Source organism: Bubalus kerabau, chromosome 19, assembly GCF_029407905.1.
Source record: "Bubalus kerabau isolate K-KA32 ecotype Philippines breed swamp buffalo chromosome 19, PCC_UOA_SB_1v2, whole genome shotgun sequence".
NCBI classification, from domain to species: domain Eukaryota; kingdom Metazoa; phylum Chordata; class Mammalia; order Artiodactyla; family Bovidae; genus Bubalus; species Bubalus kerabau.
This window is the reverse complement of record NC_073642.1, coordinates 42,558,081-42,572,349: the sequence shown is the minus strand read 5'-3', so window position 1 is coordinate 42,572,349 and position 14,269 is coordinate 42,558,081. Positions and strand designations below refer to the sequence as shown.

Sequence of the window (14,269 nt, the reverse complement as noted above, 5' to 3'; positions counted from 1 at the left end):
AACACTCTTCTTACCAAGAATTACTTTTGAATTGAAGAACAAAAAGGAGGAAAAATGATTTTGCAATTGTTCTTTCCAGATCTCTTGTCCGAGTTTCCTCTCCAGCTTTAAAATATCTATACTTTGAACACAAACAGTGCACCCTTCCTCCAAAATGGCTAACCATTAACAAAACAAAACATTTTTATAAGAAATGTGTATGTTCGATACTGGATGCTTGGGGCTGGTGCACTGGGACGACCCAGAGGGATGGAATGGGGAGGGAGGAGGGAGGAGGGTTCAGGATGGGGAACACATGTATACCTGTGGCAGATTCATTTTGATATTTGGCAAAACTAATACAATTATGTAAAGTTTAAAAATAAAATAAAATTAAAAAAAAAAAAAGAAATGTGTATGTTGTATATACTACCAAGCAATGATTTTTTAAAAAATTAATAGGTTGCTTTAATATACTGTAGTTTCTTTACAAGACTGGCATTAAAGAGAAGATAATCCCCAATACGAACTAAGTAGTATACATCAGGATTTCCTATGAACTGTGAAAAACAGAGTTTCATTCATATTTAATCCAAATTCACATTATAACTAATATTATAGTTAATGTGTCCAGGAATTTAGAATACTAGAACAGCTAATGCTCTTATTGGCATTTACTATATGCCAGACCATGAGGTTGCAAAGAGTCAGAGGAGACTGAATGGCAACAACAATGTGCCAGACACTGTACTAAGTGCTATATATGTATTATCTCCTTTAATACTCACAGCCTTAAGAGGTAGGTACAGGCAAAAGTTATACAGGCTGCAAGAGGCAGAGCCAGAATCAAGTCCACGTCTATTTGCCACCAAAAAGCTGGATTGTTAACTGCTATACATATAACTATTAATGAAGAAAATCATCGTGTTTTAAGTGGCAGTACATATCATGTTCTGTTTCCAAGATCAATGAACTTTTCAAAAACCAAAACCTAAATCTCAAACTAAAACTTCCCAGTTTTTCCAACATAATCACAGAACTTCAAAGACTTAAGACAATCTTTATTATGTTTCAGAGCCTCTCATAATAATTTTGTGAAATAGAGAAGTACATCTGCAAAGAATAAGTGTGAAGACATTATGTAATCATGGGAAAAAAATAAATATTTTGAGATAAACATCAATAAAAAAAAAAAAAAGAAACACAAACTCTTTGAAGATTATACTGCTTCCTTTTCCATCTTTCAGTCCAATTAAAATTCTACTTAATGATTCATTGTAGCAATGGAAAATAAGTAAAAACTTAAAATAAGTTTTTGTTAATAGTCAATTAAGTAAAATGCATATCAATTTTTGAGACATTACTTGCAAAAAAATTTTATTTAGCTACAATACTAAAAAGTAATTTAAAGCTTACTATGTATCAGCCATTGTGCTAAGCACTTCACATTATCCCATTAAGATTTCAATTTCATTTGCTCAGGGGGGAAAGGGGCATAATTTAGCATTCAACAAATCATAGATAGCTTATCCAACACTAGAATCTACATATGTGAAATATATTAGTACATATATTCACAACCACTTGTCACTTAACGTGTTCCATTGTCATTACCAACATTTACCAAGTGCCTTCTATACACTATCACTGGACTAGAGACTGAGAATTTAAAAAAAGGGAATAAGGCCAAGATCCTTGGCCCAAAAAGGTTCCTAAACTAGCACAGAAATTAAACAAGGAAACAGATCTCTCAAATAAAAAGGGAAGTACTAGTCCTGTCCTCAAAGCATCACAGCAGAGAAAATAAACAGCTGGAATCACCTCATAAAAGACCCATAATAAAGGTCTGAAAAAGATATGGCATTAAGGAATGAAATGAGAAGACATACTCCAGAAAGCTTTGAGTGGCAGAAGCAGCAGGAACAGGTATCTGATTTGGAGGTGGGAGGGAACCACATGACTGTCACAGGACAAAGACAATTACAAGAAAGAAGAGTTTGGTTTTATACATGTTGAGCCTGAATGTTTGTAAAGCACTCAAGTGGGCATCTACAGTAGGTGAGGCAGCCAGGTCTGGCACCCAGGTGAGATATCTAGGCTGCTGATGCATTTAGAATCCAGGGCACATGGGTAGTTACTGGGGTAGTGGGGAAAGATGAGATTACTGGACAGTATAAAATGAGAAGAGAGCCAAGTAGAATGATGCAGCACACTATCATTTAACAATCAGGAAAAGAACAGAATGCAGCCCACTAAGCCACAAGCCCTCCCATCCCACACCACTCCTCAAAAAACAATGCAAAACAAAACTTTGCACTTATATACTATGAAACCCATCTATATACACTTGATTCATCCATGTAGCAAACATTTGTTGTCTATTTCCTAAGTCAATAGCCAAGAATGAAGACAACACAGTTCTGAATCATAAGAATCTAGCTATCATAGGAGTAGTATAACAAATAGGCTAAGGGCACAGGATCTAGGCTGGCATTCAAACCTGGCTCTGCCGTTTACTTCCTGGGTGAGCTTGGGCAAAGTACTTAGCCTCCAGCTGCTTCTGCTTATTATGTACAACAGGGATCATAACAGTATCTATTCTCATATGGTTGCTATGAAGAATAAATGAATTAAGAAACATATAATGAGGAACAGTGCTTGACATATAACAAATGTTCGATAAATGTTATTTTTATTATTTGCTATATAAAATTACCAGAATGGTTACATGGGTACATAATAGTAACAATAAATAGTGCTACTGGATTTCACAAGATGGAAGAAAGACCCTCACTGGGAATGAACTCAGGGAGCACGTCTCTAAGTACCTCTCAGGGCAGGCTACCTCACACAGTGCCTCAGTGTGAATCAGAATGCAGTTTGCGGGTGCACATGAAGAGGAGGATACCCTGGATGTCTGTCATCACTCAATTCCCTTGAGAAGTACTCTAGGGGCACGATATAACCAGCACAAGCCATGCACCGCAGCCTGGAGGAGAGGACCTATAAAGCTGAAGAAAATGTAGAGACACTCCAGTAGAAACATAGAAGAAACACTGTAAGCTATTAAGAACATAATATAGTCAAGCCCAAACTGGCAACAGCAAGTAACCCAGATTTGCCAGAGCACAGGGACTGTTTAGAAGAGCTGAAGATAAACCCAGAAAGGTGGATGGAGCCAGATTATAGAAGATCTTGAAGCTCACCAAAGGCATTCAGGAGTGACTCTGAGCAGGGTGAAATGGGGTTCCAATGGTGCTCAGGTAAGAATAATCTGGCATTATGTACTGAATGGATTTGTGCTTGGGCAGGTAAAAGGTGCTTGCAGCAGTCTCCTAGTCTGCGAGGCCCTTAAAGGCAGGGGCTGGGGCTGTATTTCATGCATTTCTATATTCTCCAAAGGAGCAAAGTTCTTGGGGAAGGGTAGGCACTCTGTAACTGTTTGAGGTATACATGAATGAATGAGCCAAAAAGAAGTAATATGAGGCTTAATTAGAGTGGGAACAATGAAAAGAGAAAGATACATACTGGAAAAATATTGCAGAGACAAAAAAGGACATGTGCTGGCTGATGAAATGTGACAAGGATAGGGCAAAATCAATAAAGACTGTAAAACTGATAAATATTAAGTGTACTGCATTATAGGTTTCTGTGAAAGGCAAATATACTTATGTTCACAAAAATGCTCTATGAAAAAAAGATGGCTTTTCTCTGAAATAAAAGCTAGTTGTCTTGGACAGAAACACTACTATATTTGACCTTGAACACAGGTCATCATTTTAAGACATTTATCTTCCTCTTGTCTTCACTAGATTATAAAACCTTTAAGAGTGCACAGCGTGCCTACTCTGAAACAAACTACGATAAAACCTTATTAAGTGTTGCTTTAAGCACACTTTGTCCCACTCACAGAAGAAACAATTACTGAACTGAAACAATTACCATCACCAAAATACACACACACATACACAAAGAGACTATATACACTTATGTAATTATATATACACACACAAAACAGTTTTGTTAACGCAGTCTTAGTAGGCATATTTACTTTTCTTTATATACCCATACTCATTGTGTCTGACAGTGAGTGTTAGAGGTGCTCACTAAATGTCTGTTGAACTAAAATGAACTGAAGTGAACTGATTTAGGAATATCACAGAGCTTATCAATGGTTTCTGGTGACCTTTACCTTCCCCTCTCCAGTTTCAGTGCTTCTCTGTTCACTAAATTTACACTGTAGAAGAATGAGATCCATAATAAAAGTGGTTAAGAAGATAGAAAAAAGAAAGACTAAAATATATGATTGGTAATATGTATAATCAGTGTTGTGGCAGAAAATGTTTAACAATGGCCCAGGGTGAGCTGGGAAGTCTAATTTTCAGTATTTGTCAATTTTCATTAATTAAATACTCCCACCATGGCCTATTTTGAGCTAACAACAGGATATCAACTGGAAAATTCTTAAAAATTTTAACAGTTCTCGCAACTAGCACGAGCCAGCTCCAACATACCACAGGAGTGAATATTTAAATGCATGGTACACGTGACAGGATCCCAGATTCTGCCCTGTAACACTACCTGCTACATCCCCAAAGGAAAGTACAAAAGGCAAAGAAAAGGCAGGAAAATTCACACCCTATTCCTGTAAGGCTTTTATTTCCATCTATAAAGTAGTCTTCTTTTGAACTGGCATATGATCCAGCTCAGAAATTTTCTTTTGCCTTGGCCAGTGACAACCAAACTTTTTTGACCACGTACCCCACTCGGTGAAAAATGTTTAGGTATACAAACTCAATACATGTTAATACATCTGTTGACTTGGCTTAAAGCTCAACATTCAGAAAACGAAGATCATGGCATCTGGTCCCACCACTTCATGGGAAATAGATGGGGAAACAGTGGAAACAGTGTCAGACTTTATTTTTCTGGGCTCCAAAATCACTACAGATGGTGACTACAGCCATGAAATTAAAAGACGCTTACTCCTTGGAAGGAAAGTTATGACCAATCTAGATAGCACATTCAAAAGCAGAGACATTACTTTGCCAACAAAGGTCCGTCTAGTCAAGGCTATGGTTTTTCCTGTGGTCATGTATGGATGTGAGAGTTGGACTGTGAAGAAGGCTGAGCACCGAAGAATTGATGCTTTTGAACTGTGGTGTTGGAGAAGACTCTTGAGAGTCCCTTGGACTGCAAGGAGATCCAACCAGTCCATTCTGAAGGAGATCAGCCCTGGGATTTCTTTGGAAGGAATGATGCTAAAGCTGAAACTCCAGTACTTTGGCCACCTCATGCGAAGAGTTGACTCATTGGAAAAGACTCTGATGCTGGGAGGGATTGGGGGCAGGAGGAGAAGGGGACAACAGAGGATGAGATGGCTGGGTGGCATCACTGACTCGATGGACGTGAGTCTGAGTGAACTCCGGGAGTTGGTGATGGACAGGGAGGCCTGGCGTGCTGCGATTCATGGGGTCACAAAGAGTCGGACACGACTGAGTGACTGATCTGATCTGATCTGATACTAATTTACTATAAATTATAAAGTGTATACAAAAAACATACATTTTAATAGATAAAAATTCATACAACATAAAGAAAAATTCCACATTCCAATGACTATCTTACATATCCCCTGGGGTTTATATAACCCTGTTTAGAGATTATTAAGACCAACATTGTAAGTAAAATGAATAACTTCCTGGACCTGTTTCCTCTAAGCCAACAAACAAGTCTTATTAGATCTTCCCACTGTGATGCTGAAAAAGGGCAACCCAAGGAAGAAAGGAGAAAACAGTTAGCAAGGTCTTGGGCAAAGTTGGCTTAAAGGGTAAGCGGGTCAGAGACCCCTCTTACAACATAAGGTCCTTGGAATTAAGACTCCGTGGGAATGAATCACTAGATCAGCTCCAAAGACACCATCATACCTGGAGGTTTTAAGCCCCAAAGCAACATACCCTAGTACCATTCCCCAATAAATGTCCCTGGACATAAGCCATCTATATCAGCTCAGGCAATGAGAAGGCCTTGGAGGAATCTTGAGTTTTCCCTATAGACCAAACATGTCCTTGAAATAAATGCAATATTACTAAAATCTTAAGTTGGGGAATACAGATTATAAGACTATGCCAGATATATATAAATCATATATTTATATATGATCTATCTTCTTTTCTATATGCAGTTAGTCCTCCGGCAGATCACAGTTTAAGTCAAACATGTTGCTCCCAAATCAAAAACACTGTTAATCAAGCTATATACAATGAATCTTTCTTAAATACATGCAAACTAATTAACTAGGACAAGACAGTAACCAACTATAAAATACTGCATTATGTCTGATTATCTTTGAGTTCCACAACATGCTGCTCAAATTTCCTGACTTTCTTTTTTCTAAGTTGTATACTAACATTGGTAAAAAAAAAAAAAAAAAAAAAAAATCAAGAAATAAAAAGAAAAAAAAAAAAAACCTCAACAGAATACTGAATCTTCCTAAGGAAGATTCTACAATGTCTTTAAAAACACTTAAGGATACTAAAATGCTTTCTGAAAAAGTGGCCCAGAGAAAAACATTGCTTTTTCTTTCTTGCAGCCAATTTCCCTGTCATACATCTAGACCATTGAAGACGAAGCTGCTCTCATGCCTGAAGGAGGGGGTGGGGGTGGGGGTGGGGTGAAGCAAACAGAAAAACAGAAATTTCAGAGCTACCATCTCACCAAACTAGCAACATCTAGGACTTCTCTGGTTGTATGCTGGATAAAAACCCACTTTCCAATGCAGGGGACATGGTTTGATCCCTGGTCTGGGAAAATTTCACAGGCTGTGGGGCAACTAAGCCCATCACCATAACTACTGAAGCCTGCCACGCTCTAGGGCCCTCGAGCCGCAACTAGTAACCCTGTCTGCTGCAGCTACTGAAGCCCGTGGGCCTAGAGGCAGCGACATGCCTGTGCGCCACAAAGAGTGGTGCTCATTGTAACTAGAGAAAGCCCGTGAGCAGCAACCAAGACCCAGCACAACCAAAATAAATGAATGAAAATAAATAAAAATAAATTTTTTTAAAAACTAGCAACATCTAACATGAAGGAATCAGTCCCTTTAACTATTTTTTTCATCCTTGGATCATTTATTACATGGTTACTTCACATTATCTTAAGACTCAAAGCTTTGGCTGAAATGATAACCAAATTAAAAGATCCCCACACCTATGATTTTACTTACCTTCCTATCCACTGAATTTTTCCTGTTTCCTCCCTAATTTAAGAAAGATGGGGTCCTTTCTTCAAGGTAACTAAGTACTTTAATCAAAAGTATTCTTTAAAAAGTAGTACTGGATTTTACTTCAATAAAGTTGCTTAACCATACACAAGTATCTCTCTTCTGTTCCAAATTCACATTGAAACCAAAAAAACAAACAAACAAAAAAAGCTTAAAACTAAATTAAAAACAATCACACAAGAAAACAAAAAAGAATACATTAGCAATTTAGAATTCTAAAAAATTCTAGATGCATGGCTCAACCTTTGCTGCTGCTGAGTCACTTCAGTTGTGTCTGACTCTGTGCGACCCCATAGATGGCAGCCCACCAGGCTCCCCCATCCCTGGGATTCTCCAGGCAAGAACACTGGAGTGGGTTGCCATTTCCTTCTCCAATGCATGAAAGGGAAAAGTGAAAGTGAAGTCACTCAGTCACGTCCAACCCTTAACGACCCCATGGACTGCAGCCTTCCAGGCTCCTCCATCCATGGGATTTTCCAGGCAAGAGTACTGGAGTGGGGTGCCATTGCCTTCTCCATGGCTCAACCTTTAGCATGCATCAAAATCACCTAGAGGGCTGGTTAAAACACAGACTGTAGGACTCCATCTTGAGGGTTTCTGATGCAGTAGGTCTGGGGCTCAAGATTTTATGTGTTTAACAAGTTCCCAGGTGATGCTCATTCTGCTGGTCAGAGGACCACATTTTAAGAACCACCATGCTAAATAAATAGAGATCATTAAAAGGAACCTTTTTTATTGATTCTAATTAGCATCCTCAGAGAGACTCAAACTAATGGTACAACCATTTTTTTAAGTGATCAGGAAAAGCCACTGCAAAATAGGCAAACAGTTCTGAAAAACTAGAAAAAATATAATTTCCAAATTAAAAATAAAAAGGACTAAATAACAACCACAACCTAATATAGCAGTGTGAAAAATAGCATAAGACATCTTCCAAAACACAGAGCAAAAGACAAAGAGATGGAAAATATGAAAGAAAAATTAACAAGCATAAACAATCAATATCTACCTAATAGATTTCTGGAGAAAGAACAAGCACATCACAAAAAGTAATCAATGAGGAAATTTTCCCTACGCTGAAAAAGACTCAAGCCTTGTACTGCTTGCCCAATTTCCAAACAGGTAAAAAAAAATGTAATGCCAACAACCAGACACATATCTGTGATATTTCTAAATTTAAAAGACATAAAGGAAACTCATAAAAGCCTCAAGGGGAAAAACACAGGTTATTACAAAGCAGTATGAATCAAACTATCACCAGACATCTTATTAGCATGCTAGAAGAAAATGGAAAGCTGTTTTCAAGGTTCAGAGAGCAAATTATTGCGAACCTGGAATTCTACATCTAGTCAAACTAGCAAATATGAAGGTAAAATAAAGACACTTTTGGAAATTTAAGGACTAAGAAAACTGACTTCCTGTATCAGTTTCCTACTTTTACTGTAAAAAATTATCAGAGAAATTCAAATGGGTTTCAATGAGCTAGAATTCAGGTGCTGACACGATTACATACCTTTGGGAGGCTCTAAGGAAAAAAAAAACATTTCTTGCCTTCTCTAACTTCTAGAGGCTACCTGAATTCCTTGACCAGCAATCCCCTTCCATTTTCATCACCATTATTAAATGTAACCAGTACTTATGGCAGATTTTTTAGCCCCTTAAAAACATGCAAATAACTAGAGCTACAATATACAGCCCCTGATAAGAGTAAATGAAAAACATCAGTATGCTCTAAATCATTGACTTAAAAATGTTAATAAATTAGTAGTTCTATTAATAAATACCTACCGAATCATTCGCTGCTAGAGCAAGTGCAAGGTTCACTGTAAGAAACAAAAAAGTAATTAAATTTAGTAACTTTCCTTCTACCAGAATTTATTTTGCCTTTTAATATTTTCAATGTAATAACCAAAGCAAGTAAAATTTTAATATAAATCCTTTATTAAAAAAAATAAACAAGGACATGGAGAGACTATAGAAAGTAAAAAAGACAAAAAGGAAAGTAACATTTCAGCATAAGCAACAGATGCCTGCCTCAAAACTTTAAATAATCCATTTATCATATGTTATAACTGTGTTTAAATAATCCATTAAATGTTTTAATCATATTAATGTATATATCATTCAAGTATTTTCAAAAAATATTTTGCAGAAAAATTACTTTTTAATAAATAAAAATGGAGCTGATCCTACTGTTTTTTAAACATAAATGCAGGTAATACAGGAATTCCAAACACTCTAACTCACAAATACCCACATAACTGAAAGCTTGGACCAGTGAGGAGAGGGAAGGGAAAAAGGGAAAAAGGTAAGACAATGAAACATTTTCCCAAAAGTGCCTATTAATAGTGAATCTTAGACATAAACGGGGAAAGCAGTAGGCCCCAAAACCACTGTTAACCCAGCAGGAGAGATACGCTACATCTGAGATGAGAAAGAGGTCCAAAAAGAATATATTCCCAAACTGATAAACAGACCCTCATACTGTGGATGATAATTCCTTACCGGACAATGTTATAGATGATGCCAATACTGTTTTTTTTGAAGTATTTAAGAACATAAACTCTCAAGGCAGACCTGGTTCAAACCCCAGGGTCACCACTCTGTGTTTTACAATCATGAGTATTTTTACCCCCAAGTATGTTTCCTCCTCAATAAAATGAGGTCCTATTTCATAACTGTTGTGAGAATCAAATCAAATTCTAAGTGTAAAGTACTCAGCCTAGGGAATGGCACTTGATAATTCATTATTAAATTATTATTAATGTTTAATATTTGATTTAATCATTAAATCATAAATTATAAAATAATTCTGAATTTCAGGTATACTGTAGGTTAAACATAATCCAACTTTGAGGCAGAGTAATTCATTTCAATGTGAGGGTCTTTCTCCCTTTACACAATAGAATCTAAGAGCATGTTTGCATTAATCAAAGGTCCTCATTCTAATCCAAAATATTTCTAGCACACATATTCAGATGGGAAATATTTTGAGACAGTTTGGAATTGGAATAAATATGTATAAGGGAAAGAAATATAATGCCAACAGAGTTACATAGAAATAATCTATTTCTAAAGCAGAGAGAGCAGTTATGAAAAAGTATAGATCAATTATTTGAGATAGATGGTATGATGTTAACAAAGATGAAAGCAAGGAAGGGATGCTTACTAAAGCACACATATGTCACACACTGAACATTTTCTCATATATTTTCCTGTCTAAATGCTGCCACAGCCCATAGCATTAGATGATCTTAGAACCTAAAACAATAAATAAATTTGCTTTAAACAAGTGCTAGCCTACAGATTTGACAAATTATATTGCACAAAACCCAAAGAACTTATGGCTATTATCATGAAAATGCCTTCCATCTTTAACCAAACCAAGTAAACACAGAGCTTGCAAAAGGAGTCACACCACTGAAAACAGGTATTTTTTTTTTTGAAACCTTAATTTTCAAAACACAAGTAGAGGTGGATTCTAGAACTGAAAACTAAGAGCTTCCAAATTTTACAAACAAAATATCAAACAGATAGATTGTATGTCCCTAGGAAAGAAAGCAAGAGTGTGTAGGATACAGCATAAATTCATTAAGAACAATCACTAACTATTTTAAATAATAATATGGTATCTATCAAATAGTATAGTAGGAATCTATCATAACTACAATTCTTGTTAAATCTTAATTTCTTCAAAATATCTGAAAAACTCTTCCACAATACATTCAGGTCAAAATGGGGGGAAAAAACTAAGCTAATAACACTATATAGTTGGATCTATAGCTGGTTATACAACTACAGAACTGCTGTATCCAGGAATTACCAAATATGGCTTTGAGTCAAGACACAGGATCTCTAGTGAAAGTCACAGAACTCTGTACCTGGCCCTTTTTATTTCAAAATGTCATTGGTTTCAATGGAATTAAGTGATTTTAAGGTACATATATGCCCCAAGTTTAGATTAATATCTGAGGAAAAAAAACTTTACAGATCTTAGGGAGGAGGTGCAAGATGGAGTAGGGAATTAAGAGGTTCAAACTACTATTATAAAATCAATAAGCTATAAGGATATACTATACAACACAGGGATTAGATCCAGTATTTTATAATAACCATAAATGCAATATAACCTTTAAAAATTGTGAACTATGCTGTATACCTGGAATTTACATAATACTGTACATCAGCTACACTTCAATTTGAAAAAATGCAGAAATATGAGTCAAAAGCTGAAAAAAAATACATGATATATACAAGATCTTAATAGTGAGGAACTATGTCAAAACTAACAAAATGAAATATAATAAGGATAGTTATTTTTTAATCAACTGCCAAAAGGATAGATTGGAAAAAGATCTGAATTAAGCCATTCCTATTAAAATGACTGAAAATTTTAAGTGATGCAACAAAACTTGAGAGATTTATGACTTCAAATTAATAATACAAGTTGCCTCTGTTGAACTGGAAGGAGGGGAGCTACCTTTTTACATTATTATACTGAAAGTTTTTTTTAGAAATAAAAAGTTTCTTTTGAAAAAAATTGGGAATACCTGTTCATTAGTCCTGGATGGTACCTCTTACATTTCTAGTGGGACTTCTTTTATGGGTTCCAAAAGCAGCATTTCAGTCACAATGAAATCTATAATCAATTTGAAAACTCCACCAAAAAAAAATCCTCTGTTCCAGTATATTAATATAAAGATCTAAAGATTAAATGTTTTAAATAATTAAAAGATTTTCAAATATTAGATCTATTTTGACTTTATACATGCTGGAAAACTGTTATGGTTAAATGAAAATAGGTCACAATAATGTAAACAATCTCATTGCAACTACTTAGCTCAATGTACACTGAAAAAGATTAGAAAAGAATGCAAACAAAACAAATTAATTTAGTATTAAAAAAACAGAAATAAACTTAATATTAAACTTACTACATGTTTTAAAAATAACAACAATCAAATGTTGAGTACTTACTATGTAGGAGACAGGGGGCTAAGTGGTTAACTTGTTTAATTTGCATGACCACCCTATGAAAAAGATTATCATCATTGTCACTTTACAGTTAAGTAAAGTGAAGATCAGAGAACTTCCCTGGTGGCTCAGACGGTAAAGCGTCTGTCTCCCATGTGGGAGACCCAGGTTCGAGCCGTGGGTTGGGAAGATCCCCTGGAGGAGGAAATGGCAATCCACTCCAGTACTTTGCCTGGAAAATCCCATGGACAGAGGAGCCTGGTGGGTTACAGTCTATGGGGTCGCAAAGAGTCGGGCACGACTGAGCGACTTCACTTTCAAACTGAAGATCTGATGGGCAGCCTGACTACCTTTTCCTCAGTCAAGGAGTCAAAGACCTGGCAACATATCTAGTTCTGCCTAACTCCAAAATCTAAGCCCTCAATCACTACCAACTCCTCATACTAAGGAACCAGCTATTAGAAACTTCACAAATACTTTTTCAAGAGCAAAACTATAACTTTAATATTGTGCACTTGCCAGTTGGCCTAAAGTTCTACTCAAAATGAGAATATCCTATAATACCTGCTGTAGTAGACTTTCCAACTCCACCCTTTCCAGAAGCCACAACTATAACTTGTTTAACACCTTCTATCGGTTTCTGCTTCGGAAGTCCTCGAGACATGATTTGTGATCTTCTTTGTTTTAGGGTCTCAATCTCAGCGCCAGAGAACTTGAGAAGAAGAAGAAAAAACAGTTTTAAAATAAGCTATCTCCATTATTACGCGGTTAAACAATTAGGTATTTGCGATTAACAGGGCTTTCTTTTCTACTTTAATTCTGCTCATCTCCATTAGTTAGGCCTTTAGTGTTATTTACAAATAGCTGTTGATAAAAACTGCAGAGACACATTGTTTAAGTTGAAATTTATTTACCAGGCGTTAAAAATAGCAAGTAAATAATCTCCCTCTTTACGGAGCTAAATCCCCCACGTGTTTTCCTTCTCTTTAACATATTTTCTAAATAAACACTAAAAAGCATGTGCAAGCCACACATCCATGTTCTAACCGTCTATTTCACATCCCTCTATGCCTCGCCCTGGTCCTACTGGGGGCCTGCCTGGAAAGTGGGCACATCCAGACAACTGGGGTCTCACTGAGCAGGGGAGGGGGCCCAAGAGGGACTAAAGTGAGTCCTTGGCAAGAGGCAATTGCAGAACACCTGCAGGAAACCTGCAGCCCTGGCGCCCCAGCATCTCCGACCCGCCCGCCTCCACCTGCCCTGCAGCAACACGGACCTGGCGCCGACAAATCACTAGTCGGCTTCCCCAAAGTGGGACACAGGCCCCGCCGCAGCCCCGAAGCGACACTCCACCAAACACCAGCAAACGCAGCCAAACCCCCATGGCTCGGAATACTGCCTGAAGCCCAATCCGGAAACCGTCGCGTCTGGCGCGGGGTGATGACGTCCCGTAGCAACGCTCCGCTTCCATTCCCTAGCTATTAGCCTCTGAGTTTCTTTAGCCCGGGAACATAACTTGTCGTGGTCTCATCTGTAGCCAGGTACAAACATTTTGTAGCCTTTTACCAAACGTCTGTGAAATATTTTCACGTATATCCTCTAATTTGCTCCTCACAGAAGTTCTGGAGTAGGTAGGAGACTCAATACGATCCTCTTTTCGTAGATAAGAAAACTGAGATTTAGAAAGTTTAGAAAACTGACCCGACTAAGAAGTAGGGAGTGGTGCAAGTTAAAAATGACTCCAGGTGTTCTCACAGCGCAGAATATAGTCACTTAAACACTGCCACTCCTAAGGATTTTTTTTTCTCCTGAGTGATCTATAGTAATAGTCTCTTTTGTGTTGGGTTTTTCCTGCTGTGTGCTTATAATTCTCTGAAAGAGAAGTCAGGGTGCTTTGCTAGGCTCCGAAAAGTTTAGCTAAATCAAAAAACAGATCTAATGAAACAAATTTCACTCAAGAAGCAACTTGAGTGAGACAAAGCTTGAAAGAGGAGATGGAATTTATCCTGGTAAAAGGAAGGATGTATCCATACATTC

At 37.1% G+C, this 14,269-nt stretch overlaps 1 protein-coding gene across 2 annotated transcripts in view; it reads right to left on the bottom strand.

The window, feature by feature from the left end:
* The window catches only part of NUBPL (NUBP iron-sulfur cluster assembly factor, mitochondrial), a 245,750-nt gene extending 231,863 nt beyond the window's left edge, over positions 1–13,887 (bottom strand). Inside the window, exons 1-3 of one of the 2 annotated variants that reach the window (XM_055556683.1) lie at positions 13,509–13,887; positions 12,797–12,944; positions 9,047–9,081 (exon numbers count right to left, since the gene is read on the bottom strand). In XM_055556683.1, coding sequence (XP_055412658.1) covers positions 9,047–9,081; positions 12,797–12,944; positions 13,509–13,703 — 378 coding nt within the window. In that variant the 5' untranslated portion in view covers positions 13,704–13,887. The remainder of the gene's footprint in view (positions 1–9,046; positions 9,082–12,796; positions 12,945–13,508) is intronic. The other variant, XM_055556682.1, reaches the window with a different exon arrangement.
* Between the last annotated feature and the right edge of the window lie 382 nt (positions 13,888–14,269).